We start from the raw sequence: 27,482 nt of genomic DNA on the forward strand, positions 1-27,482 counted from the left end.
AATCGATACCTGTGTCAGCGGAATACATGTACAGGTACTGCCGATGCTTACTGTAGCACAGGTAACTTTCGGAGGTGGTAATACGGACCAATACAGGAGAAAAATGTCTGGAAAACAAGGGCTCCAAAATAAACCCTTTAAGTGCTATGAGCATTTGTTCATCTTCGCTACTGGCCGGCCGAAGTGGCCGTGCGGTTAAAGGCACTGGAGTCTGGAACCACAAGACCGCTACGGTCGCAGGTTCGAATCCTGACTCGGGCATGGATGTTTGTGATGTCCTTAGGTTAGTTAGGTTTAACTAGTTCTGAGTTCTAGGGGACTAATGACCTCAGCAGTTGAGTCCCATAATGCTCAGAGCCATTTGAACCATCTTCGCTACTGAAATACACATCTCTTCCACTCGAACAACTATCCATAGCTCTTAAGGTATGCATTTTAGAACCTATATTCACTGGAATTGTTTTGTTAGTTATCTTCGTACTACCTCCTCCACAAGTATGGAAACGAAAGAGCTTTCAGTGGAAGAGATACATTCCGCTGTACTGAAGGTGAGGAATTGCTCGTATCATTTAGCGCACGCATTTTAGGGTCCATGTTTACTACATATTTATTTTTGCTTTGGTCCACACTACCTTCTCTGTGACTTGCCTATCCTACAACCACCGCAACAACAGTACCTGCACATGTATTCCACTGTCAGAGATATCAAAACGATTTTCGAGTGTAAGTTTCCACTCGTTCCTTTCCAGACTTGATCACTTACCTCAAATTGATATATTTACTATTCTGCGGCATCCGTGAAAGATCGAAACGTAATCACACTGTTACCCAGTGTACTGAAGCAGCGTAATACACGGGCCACAAATTACCCAGAGTATATGCATCCAGTATTAGAGGAGGAGAGCACTTGCCAATTTGCAATAAACTTCATACATCATTTCAAACCTGTTCGAGCCTTTTACTCGATGACCGCCACATAAAATGATTAAAGGAAAAAGGTTTAACGCTTACTACATTTTCGCTGTCCATATAGTGAAACTGCAGCACCAGACATGACGTTTTCATTTGTTGCTTTTTTACGAAGAACTGTATTCGCAACACGTTTTCAGACAGCATACACATATTCCACTGAATACACGTGCAAAATTATACCATTGTACAACACACATTTCAGGAGATATGACGTCATAAAAGTAGAGTTGCGAGAGGCACTACCTTTTAAGACGGAGTCTGAATTACCCAGACTATACTAATTCATTGTTTGATGGTGATAATAATGAGAGTACTTAGCGAAAACCTGGAAAATTTAACACATTATCTCGTTTGTAAATTAGTTAGACATTTGAAGCATTTTCGTACATTGAAATTCGATTCTTTGAACGGTTCGTGGGGGGTGGAAGTTGGTGTCGGTGGATTCTGGTAACACTTAATAGTGACGATGAGGGGATCTAGATGGCACAGTGATAGGACCCTCGCTCGCATTCAGGACTACAGTAGTTCATACCCCATCAACTCATTCGGATTAAGGTTTTCGGTGATTTTCGCTAAGTCATTCATCGCAATGCCAGAGTGGTTCTTTTGCGTGCCCAGCCTTCCCAAATTCTATCTTGTCCTCAGTCCCTAATGACTTTGTCATCGACGGGTCATTGATCCATTACCTTCATTTTTTCATTCTTCAAGGAAATAAGGTTAGATTTTGTCCGCTAGTTGCCATTGGGGTCAATGACTCTGGGTATTAACTATGTATGGGGAAAAATAGTTGACTAGGTTCGCATTTAAGGAAACATTCCAGAATATCCAGAGAAAGTTTGGAAGGTAGGAGACGAGGTATTGGCAGAAGTGAAACTGTGAGAATGGGGCGTGAGTTGTGCTTGGGTAGCTCAGTCGGTAGAGCACTTGCCCACGAAAGGCAAAGGTCCCGAGTTCGAGTCTCGGTCCGGCACACAGTTTTAATCTGCCAGGATGTTTCATTCCAGAATATCTTCGAAGTGCACTGCTGGCCATTAAAACTGCAACACCATAAAGGACACCACATAGTGAAACTTCATGTACTGTGCATGTACAGTAAAACAGGAAGATTACACTACTAGAATTTTAGTGGTTTAAGAGTATACAGCATACGAAATTTAGTATAGACAGGTTCCTTTTCGGGAAGCAACACTGTCCCGAATCGAACTGAGATTTTATAGCAGATACGGTGCTGCATCATCAGTGGTAGTTGTTGCCGAGCGATCGCGTGTCCGTCTCTCTGCAACTCATGACCAGATATTCTTAGTGACTGAGTGTTCCAGCCAGGGCAACAGTTGAACAGCTTGCGCATGGAGGTAAGTCAGGTCAGCATGGCAACATTAGGTCGTGAGTTATCTTTTTGAAAAATAACCTCATAGAGACCTCGGAAATACGGCCACAGCCACTGTCCTCAACACGTCAAAATGCAGCAGCTGCTGTCCAAGTCGCTGACAATGCGAACCGGAGGTGTCCGTGCAATGTACCCAATGGCACCCCCTTCCGTGACGGTGAAAATCGACATCGCGAAACTGGAGCGCGCCCTGTTTTTGAAATATACTCATACATCCATAAACGCTTAATCGCATTTGATGAGTATGTTTCAGATAATCAGTGTCGACTCTAACCAAAAATCCAATATTTTAATACGAACGTAACACGTGGAGTCGTCATCACACATTCGTTGCGGTCACTTAAGATCAAGCAGCCACAATGAATGATGACAACTTTACTTTTTCAGCAAGATACCGGATTTTCTGTTAGCGTCGAAACCAGCTGGCTGTAATATATTTATCAAATTCGATCAAGACTTACAGGCATAAAAAGCCATACCATCAACTCAGACGCTTGGCCTGCATGACTGAGGAACGCAAACAGGCAAAGTTCGTTCTCTACTGAGCCTCGAGAATGGGTACGACCATCGAGATTCTGTACGCGGAATAGACGATCGATATGGAGCCATTGCTGTGGCAAATGCTATACGCTCAGCTGTCGGCCCGCCACTCTTTGTTGCCAGGTCACGGGAAGCCGCAATAGAGGACAGCGTGCTGACAATCCGTGGTGCTCCAGAAACCGTGGCACTGTCCGTGTGGGTACTTGTCTTCCTGCAAAGGGTCCCATCTCCTGGCTCCAGGTACACTATCTGATCAAAAGTAATCGGAGACAGTTTAGAGGACATTATTATGGTGGGGACACTTTCAGTAGATTGTCCGAATGTGTGTGGTGGAATAGTAGCCGGTTTCTTCTCAAAAGCCGAAGGCAGAGAGAGAGTAGCGATGTTGGGCTCTAGGATATATACCCAAGTCGACATTCCAGCTGTTCACTTTGGGTTCAGTTCGGGACTCTGGGTGAGTCAGTACATTCCAAGAATGCTGTTGTCCACAAACCACAGCACCAGAGGAGCTGCTTTATGACCGGGTGCATTATCATGGTCTGGAACCCCGCTGCTGCTACGGTCGCAGGTTCGAATCCTGTCTCTGGCATGGATGTGTGTGATGTCCTTAAGTAAGTCAGGTTTAAGTAGTTCTAAGTCTAGGGGACTGATGACCTCAGATGTTAAGTCCCATAGTGCTTAGAGCCATTTGAACCATTTTGCATTATCATCCTGGTACTAAAAATGGTCGTCTTTGAAATGTTCTTCTACTGTACACAGTACACAATTATGTAGAATATCTTCACAACCTTCTGCAATAGTGTTTTCTTAATTGCAGTAAGGGGCCAGCAGACTATTTTATGTATTGGACAGAAAACCCACATCTGGATGCCCAGACTTGAATTGAAGACTGCTGCTCAGAAATTCGAGTCCAGTGTTTTAGTCACTGCGTTACCATTCTCGGTATTTGTCATGTCTATTACTGAAACTGTCGCTGTGCAAGAAGCAGGAGTTCTACACAGAAAATATTCTTGGTAGTGTGCGCAAAAAATAATGCGGCGCGTACCAGCACCACGTAGTTGAGCGGACGCTGCAGTCATGGACGGTGGGGCTGGTCCTGGCGGAGGATCGAGTCCTCCCTCGGGCATGGGTGCGTGTGGTTGTCCTTAGGATTATTTAGGTTAAGTAGTGTGTAAGCTTAAGGACTGATGACCTTAGCAGTTAAGTCTCATAATATTTCACACACATTTGAACATTTTACATTTTTTGATAGTCGTGAGGGTTCCGTTGCATATGGCTTCCGCGCGTCGGGGGACGTGGAGTTTAGTAGCTGAAGCCTCCCCACAAGTAGAACTTCTAGGCTACAGACAGCGAGCCTGCAAACGTCAGCATTAGCAGGCTATGCTAGTACGACCAATAATCCGATAAATCAGTAGTGTCTGACTAGACTGGTCAATGAGACAACCAGCGCGTAAACAACTGAGGGAGACGGTCGCCGCTAACAGACGAAATGTACAGCTGAGCTGCCGATAGAGACAGCAAACCAAAGCGGCCGGCCATTGAGAACGAAGGGGCGAACTCGCCCTGCACAGATAATGTGTTTCTTTGGATGTGCCAAGTTATACTGTGTGACCTCTAACGCGAATAACCCAATTTCCTCATGAAAGAGGTAGACGTTAGGTATCGTTCAGTACATATGTCTTATTACTGGTTATATATTCTGATACTTTTGTACAATTACTCTGCTTCTTGTGTTCTTTGTTTTTTCTTATTTTAGTTTTTTTTCTTTTCGTTTGTTTCTTCACCTTTCCAAAAGAAAGCAAGATTGAGTTTAACGTCCCATCGACATCGAGGTCATTAGAGACGGATCTTTCCAAAGAGGCACTTGTCGGCTAAAACATACTGTCAGTATTTATTAAAGACGGAAGATATATTTGCATTAGACTCGTATGTCGAAGAAAATCATGGTGCTACCGTCGAACCATCTAGGGACTTATATCATCTATAGAAACCTTAGATATCTACATCTACATCTACACGAATACTCTTCAATTCACACTGTCAGAGGGTTCATCAGACAACTTCCCCACTTTTTCTCCACTGTTCCAATCTCGTGCAACGTGCGGGAGAAACGAACACATAAATCTTACCGTGAAAGCTCTGATTACTCTTATTCTGTTACAATGATCATTCATTTCTAAACATGTAGCTATGAACAGAAAGAATTCACATTCGCAGAAAGGATTGAAATTTCGTGAAAATATATCACTATTATTATTATTATTATTACGACTTATCTTAGAAGAAAGATTAAGAAAAGGCAAACCTACGTTTCTAGCATTTGTAGACTTAGAGAAAGCTTTTGACATTGTTAACTGGAATACTCTCTTTCAAATTCTGAAGGTGGCAGGGGTAAAATACAGGGAGCGAAAGGCTATTTACAATTTGTACAGAAACCAGATGGCAGTTATAAGAGTCGAGGGGCATGAAAGGGAAGCAGTGGTTGGGAAAGGAGTGAGACAGGGTTGTAGCCTTTCCCCGATGTTATTCAATCTGTATATTGAGCAAGCAGTAAAGGAAACAAAAGAAAAATTCGCAGTAAATATTAAAATTCATGGAGAAGAAATAAAAACTTTGAGGTTCGCCGATGACATTGTAATTCTGTCAGAGACAGCAAAGGACTTGGAAGAGCAGTTGAACGGAATGGACAGTGTCTTGAAAGGAGGATATAAGATGAACATCAACAAAAGCAAAACGAGGATAATGGAATGTATTCAAATTAAGTCGGGTGATGCTGAGGGAATTAGATTAGGAAATGAGACACTTAAAGTAGTAAAGTAGTTTTGCTATTTAGGGAGTAAAATAACCGATTATGGTCGAAGTAGAGAGGATATAAAATGTAGACTGGCAATGGCAAGGAAAGCGTTTCTGAAGAAGAGAAATTTGTTAACATCGAGTATAGATTTAAGTGTCAGGAAGTCGTTTCTGAAAGTATTTGTATGGAGTGTAGCCATGTATGGAAGTGAAACATGGACGATAACTAGTTTGGACAAGAAGAGAATAGAAGCTTTCGAAATGTGGTGCTACAGAAGAATGCTGAAGATAAGGTGGGTAGATCATGTAACTAATGAGGAGGTATTGAATAGGATTGGGGAGAAGAGAAGTTTGTGGCACAATTTGAGTAGAAGAAGGGATCTGTTGGTAGGACATGTTTTGAGGCATTGAGGGATCACAAATTTAGCATTGGAGGGCACCGTGGAGGGTAAAAATCGTAGAGGGAGACCAAGAGATGAATACACTAAGCAGATTCAGAAGGATGTAGGTTGCAGTAGGTACTGGGAGATGAAGAAGCTTGCACAGGATAGAGTAGCATGGAGAGCTGCATCATACCAGTATCAGAACTGAAGACCACAACAACAACATATCACGAAAGAGACCTGTGTTTTAATGATTCCCTGCCCAAGCCGCATATCATATTCGTGACATCTCTCTCCTATTTCGCTTTAATATAAAACGAGCTGCCATTCTTTGAAATTTTTCGATGTCCTCCGTCTATCCTACTTGATAAGGATCCCATACTTCATAGCAATACTCGAGCAGAGGACGTAGAAGCGTAGTACATGTATTCTCTTTGGTGGATTTGTTAGATGATCTAAGTTTTCTGCCAATAAAACACAGTCGGCGATTCACCTTATACAAAACATTATCCATGTGATCGTTTCATTTTTAGTTGTTCATAATTATAATCCCTAGGTATTTAGTTGAATTGACTTCCTTTAGATTTGTGCGATTTATTGTGTAACTGATACTTAACGGATACCTTTTAGTACTCATACGAATGACCTCTCATCACTGGGATCGATTGCCATTTATAAACTGTGCAGATATCTTGTCTGGTGATTTTACCTGACGTTAAGTGACAGCATCGCCTACAAACAATCAAAGAGGGCTGCTCAGATTGTCTCCTAAATAATTTATACAAATTAGGAACAGCAAATGGCTTATAATACTTTCTTGGGAAACGCCAGATATCACTTCTGCTTTATTTGGTGACTTTTCGTCAATTCCGACAACCTAAATCGGGAAGGCTGGACCGGAATGTCGACCACACTCCTCCCTAAAGCGAGCCCAGTGTCTTAACTTGAGCTTTGGCCGCGTAGGTTTCGGATGAAATTATTCTTTTGTGCCAATTTTTGTCAATTCTCCCATTCCTTTCTCCCTTTCTGGTCACTCTTAATTCTTTCACTTTTTATTAGTTAAGCAACTACTATTTAAATTTCACTGTTTAGGAAATCTTAAGATATTGCTACACAAAAGAGTACCTAGGATAACCCATAAAGAGACAGATACTCTCCACCTCATACCATACCGACATCAGAAAAAAACAAAGATGTTCATTTGTGTAGACTTTCCACAGAGCACAAGTATGTAGCTTAGAAAACCGTTCTTTGAGACGATGCTGCGGGCTGAGTACGAACTAAAATAACGATGACAGAAATAATTCGAAGAGTCAGCAAAAAGAGACCTTTTGCTCTGATATGAAGATATGGTCGCATTAGATTACCCGAGGTAAGGCTGCCACAAATAACTTGGGTTCCTGCGAAGAGAGTGAATGAGATAAACCGATGTTAAGATGGGCAGAGGTAAGAAGCGTTGCTGTGTCAAAAATAACATGATTGGAGGTCAAGGAGTAAAATAATTTGTGAAGCTGACTGGGCGACAAATGACGTTTGATGTAAAAAATAGCTTCATAGATAGATATTTAGAGATATAATTCCGTTTTTGAAAAGAGCATTATTTTATGAACATTTCAGTGATATCTTTCCTTGTTCCTCGAATATATCGACCGTTTTCTTAACTTTTGTAAACATGATTAAAAATTTCTTTGGAGAATCTTTTGTTTCTTATAGTTTCTTGTGATGTCTATCTTTTCACTTTGTGTATTCTTTCTGAGGTCTTCATTTCATCCATATCCGACCTCACCTTTTTTTGTTATTATTGGCCATCAAAAAATTTCTTGAAATGTTTTCTTCCTGTTTCTATGTCCTCAGACTTCTTGTAATATCACTGAAAACGCTTACATTATGCAGCAGAAATATTTTTCGGGTTGACTATTTTGTAATTGTTTAGTAACTTATATTTTAAATAAAAAAAAGGAAACAAGGTTTACGTTTCACATCACGTAGACGCCGGTGTCATAAGAGACATAAGCTCGGACTGAAGACTAGGGGACAGAAATCGTTCGTAAAAGTTCCGAACGAACCATCCCAGCTACCACAGTAATTTAGGATAATCCTTGAAATCCTACATCAACCATTCCTCACACGGTATTACGCTAAACATTTGGTTTGCATCTATCATACGCGGTATGAAGACCTTCCTATTTTAATCCACACTGCCAGAGCAATGGAAATATCGAATTCAGCTGATATAGCTGCAGGATTCTGTTATTGGAGAATATTATTACTGCTGCATCTGATTCCTGAATAATCTGGTTAGCGCAGTATTTAGTTATCGCAGCGCGGGATTATTGAAGTATTCGATTAATGTGCGTAAAATAATAACAATAAAAATGCCCGTGTTGATCTGTTCAAAGAAGAAAAAAGCATTACATGTTAGAAAATCCGATGCTACGGATTTTACGTCGGAAAAATGCCTTCGGCAGTTTTAGTTCAGACTCACACTTCCAGACCAAACACCGAGCTCATGTAATTAAATCTTGTATAAACATGTTTCCTTTTTTTACCTTTTTCGTTTTTCCACTGGTGATTAATACTGGCGAGAGTTGCTGCTAACCCGTTCGGCTTTACGAAAGTTCCTCGCCTTCTTTTTTCACATCCGCGTAGAGACGAATGCTGCGTTACCACTGTTTCAGACACTTTACACTAATTACGCCGGCGCCGTGTTGGGTACGTGCTGGCACATGTCAATTAGCGAACTTAATCCTCTGCGAGTGAGCAGTTGCTGTGCGGCTTTAATTATTGCGCGTTACGTAGTATGTTGTGCGACTCTACGTAATTAAGACTTAACGATAACGCCTGTATAGCGAATTCAAACGAGATCGTGATAGGTACTGAAATGAAATATCGACAGATGACGACTTTCTTTTTCATCTTTTCGTTCTGCAATATTTCGGAATGTGAATACTCGGTGACAATCATTACGAAGAACATCATCGATACTACATCGAACATCATCGATTACTAGTCCAACCAGGGGTGGCTCCAGGGCTTTTGCCACTTCGTGCGAAAATTTCAAGCGCCGCCCCCTCCACCACCCCCTGCCCTTCCATTTTCAGATAGAGTCAACCTTCTTCATTGTACTTCATCCGTGACGTCTTACTTTCACGCACGTTATTCAACGGTAAGTTTTTTGGACGTGAATACGTCTTTAAGACCGAAGACAAGTCTGGAGCACCCGTCAGTGAAACCGACGTCAAAAACGTTACGGTGTAATACATTTTGAATTATTACTCCTAAATTAAATGTGTCATCGAAAACTGAGTTGTGTCGCTCGCGGAACGTAAAAGGCAAATCCGTTCACTTTCTCGCGTCGGCTGAGCAAAAGGGTGGTGGTGGGGGGGGGGGGGGGGGGGGGAGGCGTGCGGCGCGGGATCTGCAGCAAGCAGCAAAGCAGATTTATATCGGTGATACCGGTGGCGCTTCTGCTTGATGAAGTGTAAGTTAATGGGCTAACCACTGACTTGCATGTAGATGCTTTATTCGTTGAAGAATAGTGTATAAATCACCAGTACCTATTTAGCGTGTCTGTAGTACGCAAAGGAAAAAACTGGTGTGGTCGGATGTCGAGAATGCGTGTTTTCCAATATGCACGACCGCGATTTATGGGTCAAAGCAAGCTGTTTTGAAAGTACTTTTATTTAATGTAGCAAAAAGTGATAGTTACAGCCACGCAAACAGTTTGAAATACGTCGAAACTGGACAGAGAGTTGGTGCAGTGCACTTCAGATTCTACAGTTCTAAAAAAAGAGACTTGATAGGTTTTTCCGTATGATCTTAATAGTAACATCTACTTATTATGGTTACAACAACGAGAAAGAAAAGGAAATGATGAAAATCTTAAAACAATTTACAGACAAATCACCAAAAATTATTTTAAGCAACATGGTAAGAAGAAGAGCAATATAACTTAGCGACATTTCTGTGTTTGGTAGAGGCATGATGCTAACTGAGTTGGCAACACTGCCCCTAGCAAGTTTCCGTATTTTGAAAGGCGCACCCAAGGGGACGAACCGCAGCTCTTCATTTTTTTATCTATTTCACAATGCTGTACATAATTTCCGGTAAGTCACTAGATTTTATCAATTATTGGTACTTTCAACTTATTCTCACAATTCTTCATTTACGCAAGACTTTCAGTGTCATGTTTCATTGGATCACATTAAAATTAATCGTTTTGCCGCCCCCCCCCCATAAAAAAAGAGCTTGCCGCCCTGGGTGGTGTGGCACGGTTAGCACCCACCGCCCAGAGTTGGTAGTGAGTCCAACGTCAAAATCGTTTGATTTCGTTCTGTTCTACATATCTGAATAATCGTAACCGAACCAGAAGGAGCAATGGTTAAACCAGTGGACTTACTTCTTTTGCATCAGAAAGTGTAGCTACAGGAAGTCACTTACATATGCGGAAATGAGAAACTGGTATAGCCCCAAATTAGAAAACGGGATTTCAATCACGAGGAAAATTGCAGACCTATACAATAAGGTGACAAAAGTCATGGAATATGTCCTAATATCGTGTCGGACCTTCTTTTGCCCAGTTTAGTGTAGCAACTCGACGTGGCATGGACTCAACAAGCCACTGGAATTCTTCTGCTCAGATGTTGAGCCCCGCTGCCTCTACAGCAGTCCGTAATTAAGAAACTGTTGCCGATGCAGGAACTTCCACACGAACTGACCCCTCGATTATGTCCTATAGTCTAAATATTCGATGTGAATCACGTCGGGCGATCTGGGTGGCCAAATCATTCGCTCGAATTGTACAGCATGTTCTTGAAATCCTTGTTGAATAATTGTGGCCCGGTGACACGGCACATTGTAATCCATGAAAATTCCATCGTCGTTTTGGAGCAGGACGTCCATGAACGGCTGCAAATAGTCTCCAAGTAGCAGAACATAGCCGTTTCCAGTCAATGATCGGTTCAGTTGGATCAGACGACTGAGTCCATTCCCTTATGTATGCCATTATGTAGCCACTGCCAACTTGCACAGGGCATTGTTGACAAACTCTGTCCATGGCTTTGTGGCGACTGAGCCACTCTCGAACCATACCATCAGCTCTTGCCAACTGAAATCGTGACTCATCCCTCCACTCCGCGGTTTTCCAATCGTCAAGGGTCCAACCGATTTGGACACAAGTCCAGGAAAGGCGTTGCAGACGCTGGCGTGCCGCTAACAAATGTATTCGCGTTGGTTGTCTGCTGCCATGGCCCACTAACTCCAGATTTAGCCGCACTGTCCTAAGGGATACATTTGTCGTACGTCCTACGTTGATTTCTGCGGTTATTGCACGCAGTGTTGCTTGTCTGTAAACACTGGCAATTCTGCGCAAACGCCGCTGCTCTCGTTCGTTAAGTAAAGGCCGTCGACTACTACGGTGTCCGTGCTGAGAGATAATGGCTGAAATCTGGTGTTCTCTGTACAGTCTTGGAACTGTGGATCTCGAAGTATTGAATTCCCTAACGATTTCCGAAACAGAGTGTCCCATACGTCTAGCTCAACCACCACTCCGTGTTCATAGTTTGTTAATTCCCGTCATACGGCCATAATCACGTCGGAAACCTTTTAGTAAACATCATCTGTTGTGAGTACACTTAACTGCTCCGTCAGTGCATTGTCTTTGTGCATCTTGTGTACGCGGTAGTACCGCCATCTCTCTTCTTCTTCTTCATCTTCTTCACCTCCATATAGTAATGTTGGTATTGACGTAACTTTATAAAATTCTAGATTCACTTCTGTTCTTACTTTACGTTGGAGGGCTCTTCTGATAGTGACATTTGTTGTTGTTGTGGTCTTCAGTCCAGAGACTGGTTTGATGCACCTCTCCATGCTACTCTATCCTGTGCAAGGTTCTTCATCTCCCAGTACCTACTGCAACCTACATCCTTCTGAATCTGTTTAGTGTATTCATCTCTTGGTCTCCCATTTAAGTAGTTTAATTTCTCAGTTTTGTCTTTTTGATCTAGGTCTCCTCTGTACGACAGCATGGTTTCTAGAAATCCGAATCTATCTACTTGCTCTATAATCTTGTTGTCTCCTATTATTTTTGTTCTTACTCGATTTTTTCCACAGCAAGCCATGGCTTTTGTTTTTTGTATTGATATTGACGTATTATATAGATGACATGTTTGGTATAATTCGTAAGCAGCTCTCTGCAGTCCATCTTCATTATTCGAAATTAACACTTGGTCATCTGCGAATAAGAAAGTCATAATGTAATCTTTTTGGTTGAAGTTATATGTATAGTTCGTCAGTTTCATTCTCCATTGCCGTTTAATGTCGTCAATGTATATATTAAAAAGCAGTGGAGAGAGGCTGCAACCTTGTCGAACACCTAAATCAATAATCTTTGTTGTTTATTCATTGTCCCTAATTATTTGGATTTTTGTATTAGCATAGATCTTTTGAACTACCTGTACAATGTGTACTGGTATACCTCTTGTTATTAAAATTTCCCACATTAGCTATCTATTTACTTTATCAAAAGCCTTTACATTATCGCCGAAAAGGATGTGCGTTTTTTTATGGAATTCCTTATGGTTTTCTATAATTTGCTGTAGCATAAATATGTTGCCCGTACAGCTTCTCCCCTTTCTGAATCCATTTTGCTCTTCTGACAACAGGCAGTCCATTATGGGTTATAGTCTCTCGGTTATTATTCTACCATAGATCTTATACTCTGTATTTAATAATGATATGCCTCTATAATTTTCTGGTTTTTCTCTGTCTCCTTTTTTAAATATTGGTTTTATAAGTGAGATCTTCCATTGTTTTGATATTTCCTTTGTTATCCAGCAAAGATTCAAAAATCTGAGGAACCTTTTTTAAATGCTACTGAAGAATATTTTATTAGTTTGCTGTTAATGCCTTCACTTCCTTCTCCCTTTGGGTTATTTATATGTCAGAGAGCACATTCTAATTCTTGGAATCCAAGATGATTTTGTTTTGTTTCAAGAACTTCATCATTTTCTGTGCTCATTTCATGAGTCCACATTTCCTTGTAATAATGCAGCCAGTCTTTGTTCTTTGTTACATTGATATCTGCCGCATTCTTTTCGCTGTTATAATGTCTTACCATTTTATATACAACTGTTTGTCTCCCATGGACATCATTTTCGGTCCTGGCAACAAAGTTATCCCAACCGTCTTGATGGAGCTTCCTGCTTACTTTTTTCATTTCTGCTATGTGCTTCTTGTATGCTTCATTATTCTCCTGAGTTGGGTGTTGTAGATATTTTTTATATAGTTTTCCCTTTATTTCAACAGCCTCCTCAATTTATTTTGTCCAAATTATGTGGCCTTTTTCCTCTTCCTGTGTTTCGTTTAACCTAAAGCTTTACTGGCCGCAGTTCTTAGTATGTTCTTAATTTGTTCCCAGTCATTTTAAATATTCTCTGATTCTGGAACTGTGCCCAATATTGTGTCCAAACGTCTTTCATAAAGATTCTTGATTGACTCCTGTTCTAGTAAGTAGACTTTATATACCTCCCTTGGTTATTCTGAGGATTTTTATGTGTTTTATGCCATCTCTGTTTAAGCGCAACTTTTACTTGTAGCTGGAAGTGGTCTGTGTTTATGTCGTACCCTCTATATACACGCACATCCTGAAACAACACATCTGTTTCTTGGTTTGTTACGAAGTAGTTATTTGAGGTTCTAAATCCTCTGGCAGCACATGTGTATTTGTGTATGTCTTTGTGTTCAAAGAAAGAGTTTGATATTCTGAAGTTGTTTAAAGTTTCAAAATCTCTTAACAGGGTTCCATTGCTGTTGACTGTAGTCTCTCCAGAATAGCCAACTATATTATCTAACAAACAGCACAGCGAACGCATTGTTGTGGCCAAGATAGATACGAAGCCCACACCTACTACAGTAGTACAAATTCATATGACAACTAGCTCTGCAGATGACGAAGAAATTGAAGAAATGTATGATGAAATAAAAGAAATGTATAAAATAAAATGAAATGAAATAAAATTAAATGAAATAAAATAAAATAAAATGAAATAAAATAAAATGAAATGAAATAAAAGATATGTATGATGAAATAAAAGAAATTATTCAGATAGTGAAGGGAGACGAAAATTTAATAGTCGTGGGTGACTGGAATTCGAGTGTAGGAAAAGGGAGAGAAGGAAACGTAGTAGGTGAATATGGATTGAGGCTAAGAAATGAAAGAGGAAGCCGCCTGGTAGAATTTTGCACAGAGCACAACATAATCATAGCTAATACTTGGTTTAAGAATCATGAAAGAAGGTTGTATACATGGAAGAACCCTGGAGATACTAAAAGGTATGAGATAGATTATATAATGGTAAGACAGAGATTTAGGAACCAGGTTTTAAATTGTAAGACATTTCCAGGGGCAGATGTGGACTCTGACCACAATCTATTGGTTATGACCTGTAGATTAAAACTGAAGAATCTGCAAAAAGGTGGGAATTTAAGGAGATGGGACTTGGATAAACTGAAAGAACCAGGGGTTGTACAGAGTTTCAGTGAGAGCATAAGGGAACAATTGACAGGAATGGTGGAAAGAAATACAGTAGAAGAAGAATGGGTAGCTTTGAGGGATGAAGTAGTGAAGGCAGCAGAGGATCAAGTAGGTAAAAAGACGAGGGCTAGTAGAAATCCTTGGGTAACAGAAGAAATATTTAATTTAATTGATGAAAGGAGAAAATATAAAAATGCAGCAAATGAAGCAGGCAAAAAGGAATACAAACGTCTCAAAAATGAGATCGACAGGAAGTGCAAAATGGCTAAGCAGGCATGGCTAGAGGACAAATGTAAGGATGTAGAGGCTTATCTCACTAGGGGTAAGATAGATACTGCCTGCAGGAAAATTAAAGAGACCTTTGGAGATAAGAGAACCACTTGTATGAACATCAAGAGCTCAGATGGAAACCCAGTTCTAAGCAAAGAAGGGAAATCAGAAAGGTGGAAGGAGTATATAGAGGGTCTATACAAAGGCGATGTACTTGAGGACGATATTATGGAAATGGGAGAGGATGTAGATGAAGATGATATGGGAGATATGATACTGCGTGAAGAGTTTGACAGAGCACTGAAAGACCTGAGTCGGAACAAGGCCCCCGGAGTAAACAACATTCCATTGGAACTACTGACGGCCTTGGGAGAGCCAGTCCTGTCAAAACTATACCATCTGGTGAGCAAGATGTATGAGACAGGCGAGATACCCTCAGACTTCAAGAAGAATATAATAATTCCAATCCAAAAGAAAGCAGGTGTTGACAGATGTGAAAATTACCGAAATACTAGTTTAATAAGCTACAGCTGCAAAGTACTAACACGAATTCTTTACAGACGAATGGAAAAACTTGTAGAAGCCGACCTCGGGGAAGGTCAGTTTGGATTCCGTAGAAACACTGGAACACGTGAGGCAATACTGACCTTACGACTTATCTTAGAAGAAAGATTAAGGAAAGGCAAACTTACGTTTCTAGCATTTGTAGACTTAGAGAAAGCCTTTGACAATGTTCACTGGAATACTCTCTTTCAAAGTCTAAATGTGGCAGGGGTAAAATACAGGGAGCTAAAGGCTATTTACAATTTGTACAGAAATCAGATGGCAGTTATAAGAGTCGAGGGACATGAAAGGGAAGCAATGGTTGGGAAGGGAGTAAGACAGGGTTGTAGCCTCTCCCCGATGTTATTCAATCTGTATATTGAGCAAGCAGTAAAGGAAACAATAGAAAAATTCGGAGTAGGTATTAAAATCCATGGAGAAGAAATAAAAACTTTGAGGTTCGCCGATGACATTGTAATTCTGTCAGAGAGAGCAAAGGACTTGGAAGAGCAGTTGAACGGAATGGACAGTGTCTTGAAAGGAGGATATAAGATGAACATCAACAAAAGCAAAACGAGGATAATGGAATGTAGTCGAATTAAGTCGGGTGATGCCGAGGAAATTAGATTAGGAAATGAGACACTTAAAGTAGTAAAGGAGTTTTGCTATTTAGGGAGCAAAATAACTGATGATGGTCGAAGTAGAGAGGATATAAAATGTAGGCTGGCAATGGGAAGGAAAGTGTTTCTGAAGAAGAGAAATTTGTTGACATCGAGTATAGATTTAAGTGTCAGGAAATCATTTCTGAAAGTATTTGTATGGAGTGTAGCCATGTATGGAAGTGAAACATGAACGATAAATAGTTTGGACAAGAAGAGAATAGAAGCTTTCGAAATGTGGTGCTACAGAAGAATGCTGAAGATTAGATGGGTGGATCACATAACTAATGAGGAAGTATTGAATAGGATTGGGGAGAAGAGAAGTTCGTGGCACAACTTGACCAGAGAAGGGATCGGTTGGTAGGACATGTTCTGAGGCCTCAGGGCATCACCAATTTAGTATTGGAGGGCAGCGTGGAGGGTAAAAATCGTAGAGGGAGACCGAGAGATGAATACACTAAGCAGGTTCAGAAGGATGTAGGTTGCAGTAGGTACTAGGAGATGAAGAAGCTTGCACAGGTTAGCTTAGCATGGAGAGCTGCATCAAACCAGTCTCAGGACTGAAGACCACAACAACAACAACAACATTATCTATTCTTTCCCTTCATGTTCTTGCACTGTAGTCTCCGCCAGTTACAATATAGTCATTGTTATTTGTCCTATCTAGTGTTTTCTGTAGTTCTTCGTAGAAGGTCTCGCTTTCCTTCGTCCTCCCTTCCTCTGGGGCATACACTGCTATACAGGTCAGATTTCCCCTAGAAATCTTACGTCTTATGCTGCATATCCGCTCGCTTATCCATGCATAGCTCATCAATCTGTTTGTCCATTTTTTATTTATTATTATGGCAACCCCAGCTTGTGCTCTTTGGCTTTGTTCTACTCCACTGTTTATCATAGTACTAATTTCCTATATCTTTAGTTCCTTTTATTTTCTTTTTAGTTTTTGTGATAAATACTATATCACAACTCCACTCTTCAAATATTTTATGTGGGCCTCCTTCCTTTGTCGATATCCCTCTGACGTTCCTTGTTATTAAGTTTACATGATCCGCTATGCCAAAATCTTTAACCAATTTCCTTTTCCGGTTCGCCGTATGCTTTTCTGTCTGGGTTTTACTATGTAGCTTGTCAGTAACTTTTTATTTGGCCTGGCCGCCTTACGGGGGCTGTGCATGTATAGTTTGATAGTGAGGCTGTCACTTCAAGGCCCTCCAACATACCTGATTTTCTTCCTACTGTCGGCATAGCCCTTGACTTCATCGAAGCACCCAAACCCTCCCCCCTCCCCCCTCCCCCCTCCCCCGTTAATGCGGTGTCCCCTGGGTGTCGTCTGTATATGTGCATATCGCTATCCCATAACTTTTGTTACCTCAATGTATATCGTAAGACATTACAAAAATAACGGCATATTTACAGTATGAACATTTTACGCACCAAATAACTGCTTATGCTAATCAATTCAAACAGTGTAAAGGTTCAGAAGTTTCTTCAATATAAAGTCTTTCAGCATCGTAAAACGCTTACCCTCTGCCTCTAAAATAAGTCAAAAGGATTAATCATGCATGTATGCCTTGTCATTCCCCGAATTTCAATTACGTTGGAAGCGGTCGCTGGCGCCTGGGAACTTGTCCCGATGTTCTCAAATGAGGTCCGCAGCTCCGGCGCTGATGGACGTTTTTACTTAATTTACATGTTTACGAGTTTCTGTCTGCCCCTCCTGCGCCCTGAGAGGCGAGCAGGTACATTATGAGTCTCGTCTGGTGGAGAGGGGTCAGTCTGAAAATAACGCATTAGGGTAGGTTTCCTTCTTTCCTCCTAAGGCCATCAACTGCAGGAGCCAGACTGAGTAATTCTACGTACTCATTAAAAGGCCGTGGAAGCCAAAATTCATGCTCAGTTTAAAACATCTCCTGAGTTGCGTTTCATGAAAAAGAGTAAAAATTTACAAATTTTTGAACGATTATTAATCATTGCCACAGACGATTAGAAAGAACCTCCACCTCCACAAGCCCACACAGCATTCGATATATTGTCCAGTATTCTCATTCACTCATCGGTGATGATAACAGTTTTCCTAGATAAGCTTCACACATAACACTTCCTCATGCTAGATAAACCTTTGTCTTTACAGGAAATTAAATGTGCTAACAGGGACTCCTTTCAGTCATATGTTTAAGGACGCAAGCTACTTTGTCGGCTCCATATTACGTGAAAATCAGTATTTCTTTCTAGTACTACCTCTTTTGCAAGTGTTTTACTGTTCTGCAGTTTATCATAGTTAATGCACAATACTTTCGAAACAATCTGCAAGTATTTTGAACAGTTAATGACATATTGGTCCTTATAATAAACAATAATTGTAAATCTAATAATAATAGTAAGATGTTCTGAAATGCCTTCAAATTTGGGTAGTTTGCATATGAAGGATACCAAATTTTACCAGATACGTATGACGTGTCGGCTAATATGTTAGAGCTATTTAATTCCGCACTTTAAGTACATTAACCACAATAATTTATTGTATGTTATATTTTAATGTTTAGAACTTTCCCTAACAAAGACTCTCTAGCATTAATTGCAGCTGCAGTAAGTTTAAATATACTATACATGTATAGATAAAGGTAAATCACAGAAAAGAAATTATGGAAATGCTTCATAAACTTGAGGAGGGATGTGTACCTAAATTCTGAAAAATGCAGCTTGAGGGAAATTGCAAATTAAGATGTGAGCCATATTAAATTATACTTGAGAGAATTACTGAAGCTATCTCTTCATTCAGCTGCATATCTTCACTTTCAAGCCTCCTCTTGGCGTTCCCTTTAGAACTTACAGATTCTTTGGTGAAAGTGTGAACACATAGTTCAGCAAAAAGAAATTAAATTTCATTTTGTAACATGAGGGCAGTACGAAAATATATACATTTTATATAAAGGAGTATAGAAATGGTTAAAGGAAATGACATCTGCCTAACAGTAGGATTATACATTTAATTCATCGTTATGTGCAAAATTCTAGGGGATATTGTAACATAATTTCATAATCAGTAACAAATTATCGAAGCATCATATTTGTTAAAGGAAGTGGTGAAATGTAAACAATATGGTAGTGCAGATTACATGAAAGTAATTGAACAAACAACTTGTTGGATGCATGATTAGCATCACTGCCAACAAAAAAGTCTGAATGATCGGGTGAGCTATGTGGCAATCCTTCTCCCGAGGAACTGATATATAGGTTCCTGTCAGTAACATGAACTGCTTTTTTTATGAACTAGTTACCCATGAATTTTACTTTATCGGATTTCTGATATGTGACATTGTTAGCATTTACTACACACTAATGAACATCTAGAGTCACAAAAATCTGTAGTACTTAGGCATCAAACATTCAGTAGGAACAAAAGCTTCACCAAATATAAAATTAACAGAAGCAAAAGTGATCGTTTACACATGGCAGAAACAAGCAGAGCTATCCGTGTATACGCATTATCTCAGACAGAGTCACTGGAAGCAAGAATTTTACACTACTAGAGTTGCGTAATTTAAATAATGGTGGCATGGTAGCGTACCGACAGCGACTACAAAAATTTAACGTGTAGAGGTCATTTTTCTTTATAAACGCATTAAAGGGAAAGAGAATAAAATTTAATGGTTCAAATGGCTCTGAGCGCTATGGGACTTAACTGCTGAGGTCATCAGTCCCCCAGAACTGAGAACTACTCAAACCTATCTAACCTAAGGACATCACACACATCCATGCCCGAGGCAGGATTCGAACCTGCGACCGTAGCGGTCGCGCGGCTCCAGACTGTTGCACCCAGAAAATAAAATTTAATAAAGTTATATAAAAATTTCGATTTTTGCATCCTTCAAAGGTTAACCGTTTCATATCGTCGTATCTCAAGAGTACCTTATACTTTTACACACTCTATAGAATACTCTCCTTTTCTTTTGCGTGAATTTTCCCTATCGACGTGGATTATCATTTTTCTTTATACTCTTGTTGGAAAAAGAGCATTAAACTGATCGTATTGTACAATTTAATGTCTGTGTCTACCGCTTTTACAAGATTTAATGATGTTTAGGATCGTGTACACATTGAAAACTGATCAGAGTTGTGTCTTGTAGGCAAATGCGTCTGTGGTGTACAGTTCTCTGTCTGATGGGATTGCCTGTGGGGATAGAGACACAGATCCATGTGTGATACCCTGTCTAGGCCGTGACTTAAGCACGGAAGTGGCCTATGGTACTCCGTCATTCTCCTGTTACATGCCAAAGGATTAAAACAGTTTCATCCGTTAAAAATATACTTAGTGCTTTCCGATCATCAAGGAGTCGTCTTATCCGCAACCTGTTAGAATGGAGGAGCTTCACACAATATGATTTGATGATGTGTCTTCCGGGTAACTGAGAAGAGCTCTTGTGCAGTGTAGTGTAATAGTATTTGACTAGTAACACCCCCCCCCCCCCCCCCAAACACCGATTATTTAAAGAATCCAACTCCTATGTATAGAGCAGCTTCAAGCGTCTGATTACAAATGAGTTAATGTGTTAAATATTTGACATTAAGGAACCCTTTACGGTTGAAGACCTAAGGCAGCTAGATTTTTACGCATCTTTACGTTTTTAACATCATATCTTCTGAGCTAAATGTTTTCCAGTGACGTAATTGTAGAGGGACAGGTGATGGAAAAAAATATGCCATCATCAAAATCGCAATACATTACAGTTCCCAATAAAGTTGGAATTCAGAACAACTTCTATCTGTCTCGGGACTAATAAATACAATTCTCTATAGTTTTTAACGGAGTCTTATGTTATTCTTCCCTGAAAACTGGTAATGTTGGTGGATAGTGATCACTCATCTTTCTCTCCGAAGTTTACCGTAATAAAATTGAGATCTCGTGCGTGTCTTTGGTGACCAGGGAAGATTACACGCTTCACCCACGTGCTCACGAAAGACGTCCTGAACGGTGAAAGCTATGTGAACAGGGACATAGTCACTGGGTAACACTGGATGGAGCTGATCAGCCAGACTGGTCACATAATCTTTGGCAGTTATGCGAGCTTACAGAGTAACCAAGGGGTCGAAGAAATACAACGATATGGTTGCTCAAATCGCCAACGATCTCCATACCATGTTTCACTCTTGGGACGTCAACTCGGCCAAAATTTAGGAACGGTGTGCAAAAGGATCACCGGATCAAATCACATTCTTCCGTTTGTCCGTAGTCTAGTTTTTGTAGCTTCGGCTCTAAGTTTTTTTGTTATGGAAATGAGTATCATTGAAGACTGATTCACGAATTTCAGTTCGCCCGGCAATTCCTCCCCGCTTATGAAACTCTTAGATTGGTTACGGAAGCACCCATCGTACGAGTACCAACAGTTTGTCCACACGAATTCACTTAACACCGACAGAATGCACTCACAACTACACTGAAAACTGTTCTGACCAACATGATAGTTGGAACGTGTGAGGACATTGCATATTGCATGCAAGATGATATATCTGGCCGTTACCGGGAACACTGACAACTACAGCCACAAGTTTTCCCTACTGGGTATGTGGGATAGCGTCACTGGGGAAATAGATTTGGTGCAGGAACTGCCATACCAGAATTCCTACCTGTGTTTCCTGCTTATCACGAAGTAATGCTGTAGCCTATCAGGCATGAGATATTTTTTTTTCAGTTGCAGGTACAGCAGTTTTGAATTGATTTCAAGTCGTTTCCTTACACTGGTTTCATCCCCGCTATTTCTTTTCAGTGAGTTCAGTTCACAGTTTTATTCATTCTTACTAGTTTTTTCCTTAAGCTGTTCTGCAGAAGTCACCCAAAATTTTCCTGCACTTTGAAAAATGTTCTTACGTGGTAACATTGCTTGACAGAGAGTAGAAACATTCCTTAGATCTATCGAAATTACTTCTTACTTATTTTAGTAGAGTGTACTGTGCAAGTGTTTAGCTGTCCTGTTGTTAGTTATTCGTACCAACTGAAGTTTTCAAATTATCAGAAGCAACTCCTCTTTTCAACTTTTTATTTTTGTAATGATGTGTTCCATGAAGCGTACCTGATGTTTAAATCTTTCACTTTACTGTCCAGTAACGAGTATCTTTGTAACAACAGCTGCGAAAGCTGCATGTTTTGTGTACTGTTTCGTAATCTTGTTACACTTTCTTCATTCTGAACTTTTTTCACCAGCTGCGACATAGTCGCATATATGAACAGTGATCCAATACTGTCAAATGTTTTTTATTCCAGTCTTCGATCAGAATATCAATTCTTTTGACGATGACCGGTTTGAGTGAGTAATGTCCATCCTCAGATCTTTTCTACACCATGTTCTAAAGTGATAAGGCCGTAATGGCATCGTCAAGACATATAAACATTACGGCCTTATAAATTTGGGACATGGCGTAGAAAAGATCTGAGGATGGTCATTACTGACTGAAACCGGTCATCGTCAAAAGAATTGATATTGTAATCAAAGACTGGAATAAAAATCATCTGAACTTTTTGTTTTTTATATCATCTTTGTTTCGATTATTTTTTCATCTACACTTAATAATTATACACTTCATCTTTTGCTGTCAGTTTTTTTAATGTATTTCAGTGTTTGCCCATCTTCGCTACCTCCTCCCGAGACTGCTATTTGCAGCGCCAGGTTAACTGTTCGTGGATACCGTAGCCTATGTTTCATATGTGTTGCTGTTGTGGTCTTCAGTCTGAACACCGGATGATGCAGCTCTCCAAGCCAGTCTATCCTGGAAACCCTCATCATCTCTGAGTAGGACTGTAACTTCAACTCATTTCAGTCTGCGTACAGTATTCAAGCTTTCGTCTCCCTCACCTCCATCACTTTTTTTCACTATCAAATTGACGATTTTCTGTTTCTTCAGGATGTGTCCTGTCAACCGAACCCCTCTTTTGGATAAATTGTGTCATAAATTCCTTTTTTCTCCATTTCCACTCAGCACCTCTTCGTTTGTTATTCGATCTATCCGTTTAACCTTCAGCAGTCTTTTGTAACCCCACATTTCAGTACTTTCTGTTCTCCTCGTGGTGGAACTGCTTTTAGTCCGCGTTTCACTTCTGTGCAAAGCTACACTCCAGAAAAATACTATCAGAAAAGCCTTTTAACTCTTAAATTTGTACTCGATGTGAACAAAATGCTTTCTTTCCGGGATGATTTTCTTGATGTAGTCAGTCTGCATTTTATGTCCTCTCTACTTTGGACATAAGCAGCTATGCTTTTGCTCAAATAGCAAAAACCCACCTACAGCTTTTAGTTTCTCGTTTAGTAATCTAATTCTTTCTCCATCACCTGATTTTATTAGTTTACACTCATTATCTTTGTTTTGCTTTTGCTGACGTTCATATTACAAACTCTTTACAAGGCATTATTCATTCTTCCCAACTTTTCTTCCAAATCCTTCGCTGTCTCTGACAGAATTACAACGTCGTTGTGAAACCTTAAAACTTTTATTGCTTCTTCATGAGCTTTAATGCCCTTTCTAAATTATTCCTTGATTTGTTTAACTCCGTGGTCAATCTACAGATTTAATAACGTGGGGGATTGGTTACAACTCTGTGTCATTGCCTTCTCAACTAAAGTTTCCCATCCATGTCGTTCGACTCTTATAATTGCAGTCTGAATCCTATACAGTTTGTAAATAATCTTTCGCTTCCTCTACTTTATCCGTGTTATCTTCAGAATTTCAACGTATGTAGCCCAGTCAATATTGTCCCACATACCCATGCCTTTTTTGGAAGTGTCCTCTGTAAACTTCTTTCCTCACCTAATACTTTTACTAATTCTTTATTTATTACTTATCAGCCTACTTAATTTTTAACATTTACCGAGAGCAGCGCATTGCACGTTTTCCAATTTGTGCCTCTCCTGATTTTCACGTAGCCTATTTTTCAGTTCCATGCTTTGCTATGCTCCAGCCTTACATTTCCAGCAACGTCTTCGACAGTTCCATCTCTGTATTTGGTATCGATGTAGTTCCTGGGCTGAAGAACGTTTTCTTTCTTGATTTGGGTTAGTAACCAATAATTATTGTCACAGATATAGTTTTTGGTCTTTATATTCGATTGAAGAGTCAGAGATAGGATCGGGGGCAGACAGAGAAGTTCTGCGCACGATTGGGCGGGCGTGGTAGATCATGGTGAGGATGGAGGGCAGTGCCAGTCTAGCTAAATAATATTAACCAGTCAGTCACTTTATTACAACCCACGCAGCTACACTCTGAAGCTGCAGTGTGGTGGCTTCGCCTGTCTGGGAGTATGGCACAGTAGCCTCATGTGGCGCAGTGATTGCTGGGACCTGCCTGTGGGCTCTTACGTATGTATGCACCCCGGAATGCTGACGCCTGTGACCAGCTAGCAGCACGTGACGCACTTATGTGTACCCCGCTGCTCCTTGTTACATGTCTCGTCTGTACGAATAGTGATGCAAGACACTATGGCGGCTGCCTCAGTGTCAAAAGAGAGCAGTTATATCAACCCGGTCATGACCTGCTGCCCCCTACGCAGGGATCGGGCTGCTGCTGGAGTGAGCTGAGAAGTGGCCCACCAGTGGAGAGGCACCAGGCTCCAGAAGCAGTGCTTGATGCAAGAAGATGGTACAACGCTGGTGGCTGACTGGGTTCATGGTGGTTGCTTGCTAACCCAGCAGTGCCTGCCATAGCCCCCTTTTCGTTGTAGGTTCGCCAGTCCGAGATTATCTCTGATAAAAATACCGGCTCACTTCTGGTGATGTACCACTTCTTCTCGCGTTCCTGACATTTCTGCCGCCCATCGGTGGAGAAATCGGATGGTGTGTTCTGTAAGATACTTGTTTCATCACTGCGCTGGCAGGTTTACGGTGGCTGGCCGTTATGTCTCACAATGTGACATCGTAACAGGCATGTCGACTTACTGCACTCGCTGGATGTCTATGGCTTATAGCAGTTCTGCACTACTAAGCTACAGGTAGCATAGAGCACTCGATAGAACCGTAGTTTTGTAGAACAGTGTACTTGCTATTGGGCCTGTCCATGTGTTAGCGAGTGACTTGTGCTGCTGCAGACCTCCGCGAGGACTTCCGACCGGAGCCGAAGGACACCCGAGTAGCCGCGGGAGAGACAGCTTTGCTGGAGTGCGGCCCACCCAAGGGGCTGCCGGAACCAGCGCTCATCTGGAGAAGGGACGGGCAGCCGCTGGACCTGCGCGCCTCCACCAGGTCAGTACGCTGGCCGCCACTGTGCAACGTTATGATCTCCAAATGCCATATGACTCAAAGGTACTGATACCTGTTCCTAGATTTACAAGGGGATCCACCATAGATCGGTCTCTGACAAAGTGAAAAATCAGAATGGTGAAAGTAACGGGACACCTGTTTTGGCTCAGGGGCCGCCACTCTGTAGTTCCCTAGAAAATGACACGCCACTTCTCTAGTCCGCTCTCGCGGCAAATATGTGAAAGTGAGGCCTAAGCCGCAGCGCTACAGACTTGCTTCGTTTCACAACAATCGAGCGGACTGGTCAAGTAGCGTAGAAAGTTTGACCGTCATGTTCTCGGAAACTACAAGATATCGGCACCTAAGCCAAAACAGATGCCCCATTAATTTCACCCTGCGAAGTTTAGATTGTGTTAGAGAATGACGTATGGGGTGTTCCCGTCGTTAGAGAAGGTTCTGACGATGTTGAGTGCAATATGCTTTTCGAAACTCTGAAGGCAGCCGTGAAACAGTGCAGAGAACGAAAGGTTCCTCACATCTTGCACACAAATCAGACTGCAATTACAAGGGTCGAAGAACATGAAAGGGAAGCAGCTGATAACATGGAAATGAGACACGATTATAGGCTTTCCCGCATGTTACTCTCTTTCTCCACTGAGCTAGTTATAATGAAATCCTTGGAGTAACTTTCCTCATGTCAGCACGTTGTAGGTGTCGCCACCGCTGCCAACCTTGTGTGAATGCTCTGAAAAGCTAAGCATTTGCATATCACAACATCTTCTTCTTGTCGGTTGAATTTCGCGTCTGTAGCACGTCATCTTCGTGGTTTAGCAATTTTGATGGCCAGTTGTGTAGTACTGTGGGCAAGTTTGTGTGTGTGTATAAGGGGGGGGGGGGGTAAAAATCGTAGAAGTAGACCAGGAGATGAATGCAGTAAGCATATTCTGGAAGATGTAGGCTGCAGAGTTATTCGGAGACAAAGAGGCTTGCATAGGATAGAGGAGCATGGAGAACTGCATCAAACCAGTCTTCGGACAAGACCACAACAATAACACCCTATTACATTTTCCCACTGGCAGACACGTCCAGGTGTACAGGTGTGTCTGTGCTAGTGGATGCGATGCCAGTTGTGCTGCTAGTAACGGTCAGTTCTCTGTGTGTGTGCCCTAGGCTCCGCCTGGTGGACGGAGGGAACCTGCTCATCTCCGACGTCCGTCAGGCTGACGAGGGCCAGTACCAGTGCGCGGCGCAGAACATGGCGGGCTCCAGGGAGTCCAAAGTCGCCAAGCTCACCGTCAACGGTAAGGCCGCGCTGGGCTCTCAAGCTAGAAATACGTCCACCATTCCAAATATTTCTCTCCTGTGTCGATGAATGTCACAGTAGGACTGAGATTCGTATAATATTCATCAACAAAGGTTCTCTGTGCTTCTCCATAACCCAAAAGAGTTTTACTGCCAGTTTTCAGAATTTTAACGTAACCCATGATTGCACCCATACTTATGATAAGTACCATAGATCAGGGGAACAAGTTTGGAAAAAGAGTATTACGTTAACATCGAATACACGTTTAAGAGCTAAGAGTTATTTTTTTTTTTGTAAGTGTTTGTCTGGAGTCTTTTATGGAACTGGCGCGCGTACAGTGTGCAGCACAGACGAGAAGAGTATAGAACTGAGAACGAAGTCTTTCGTGGTGGCACTGTCTCATATATTCAAGGTAAACCTCGGCCTTTCGACGATTACCTCCCTCCTCTTCGTCACGAGCAGCTGCCTGTCAAAACTACTGCCGTGGTGGCCTTACGTACAACAAAGACGGCGTCTGATTGGTAAATTTTATGAAATGACGGACGAAATGACTATGTTGTCTCCAGCAATGGCCAATTTTTTTATGGAACATTTTCAGGAACGTGCATTAAATTTGGCTCCTTTTCGTCTGTCATCATTTTATTGTTATGTTGACGACACATGTATGGTCTGTACCGCGGCATAGAAATTCTTGAGCACTCTCTGGAACATATGAATAGTATGAGCCCAAACATCCAGTTCACCATCGAGGCAGAGAAAGAGGGAAGAATGCTATTTTCACATGTTTTGCTACAACGAAAATCGGATGGACGTCTCGGCCATTCAGTTTACTGCTAGCCGACGCACACTGATTTGCATCTTAGCGCCCAGAGTTTTCG

General features: G+C 41.2%; 1 protein-coding gene across 1 annotated transcript in view; it reads left to right on the forward strand.

Annotated features, from left to right (window-relative positions):
- The window catches only part of LOC124712110 (roundabout homolog 2-like), a 190,251-nt gene that overhangs the window by 152,554 nt on the left and 10,215 nt on the right, over positions 1 to 27,482 (forward strand). Inside the window, exons 3-4 of the mRNA XM_047242407.1 lie at positions 25,151 to 25,304; positions 26,472 to 26,602. Coding sequence (XP_047098363.1) covers positions 25,151 to 25,304; positions 26,472 to 26,602 — 285 coding nt within the window. The remainder of the gene's footprint in view (positions 1 to 25,150; positions 25,305 to 26,471; positions 26,603 to 27,482) is intronic.

The sequence above is a fragment of the Schistocerca piceifrons genome, chromosome 8 (assembly GCF_021461385.2).
Source record: "Schistocerca piceifrons isolate TAMUIC-IGC-003096 chromosome 8, iqSchPice1.1, whole genome shotgun sequence".
NCBI classification, from domain to species: Eukaryota; Metazoa; Arthropoda; class Insecta; order Orthoptera; family Acrididae; genus Schistocerca; species Schistocerca piceifrons.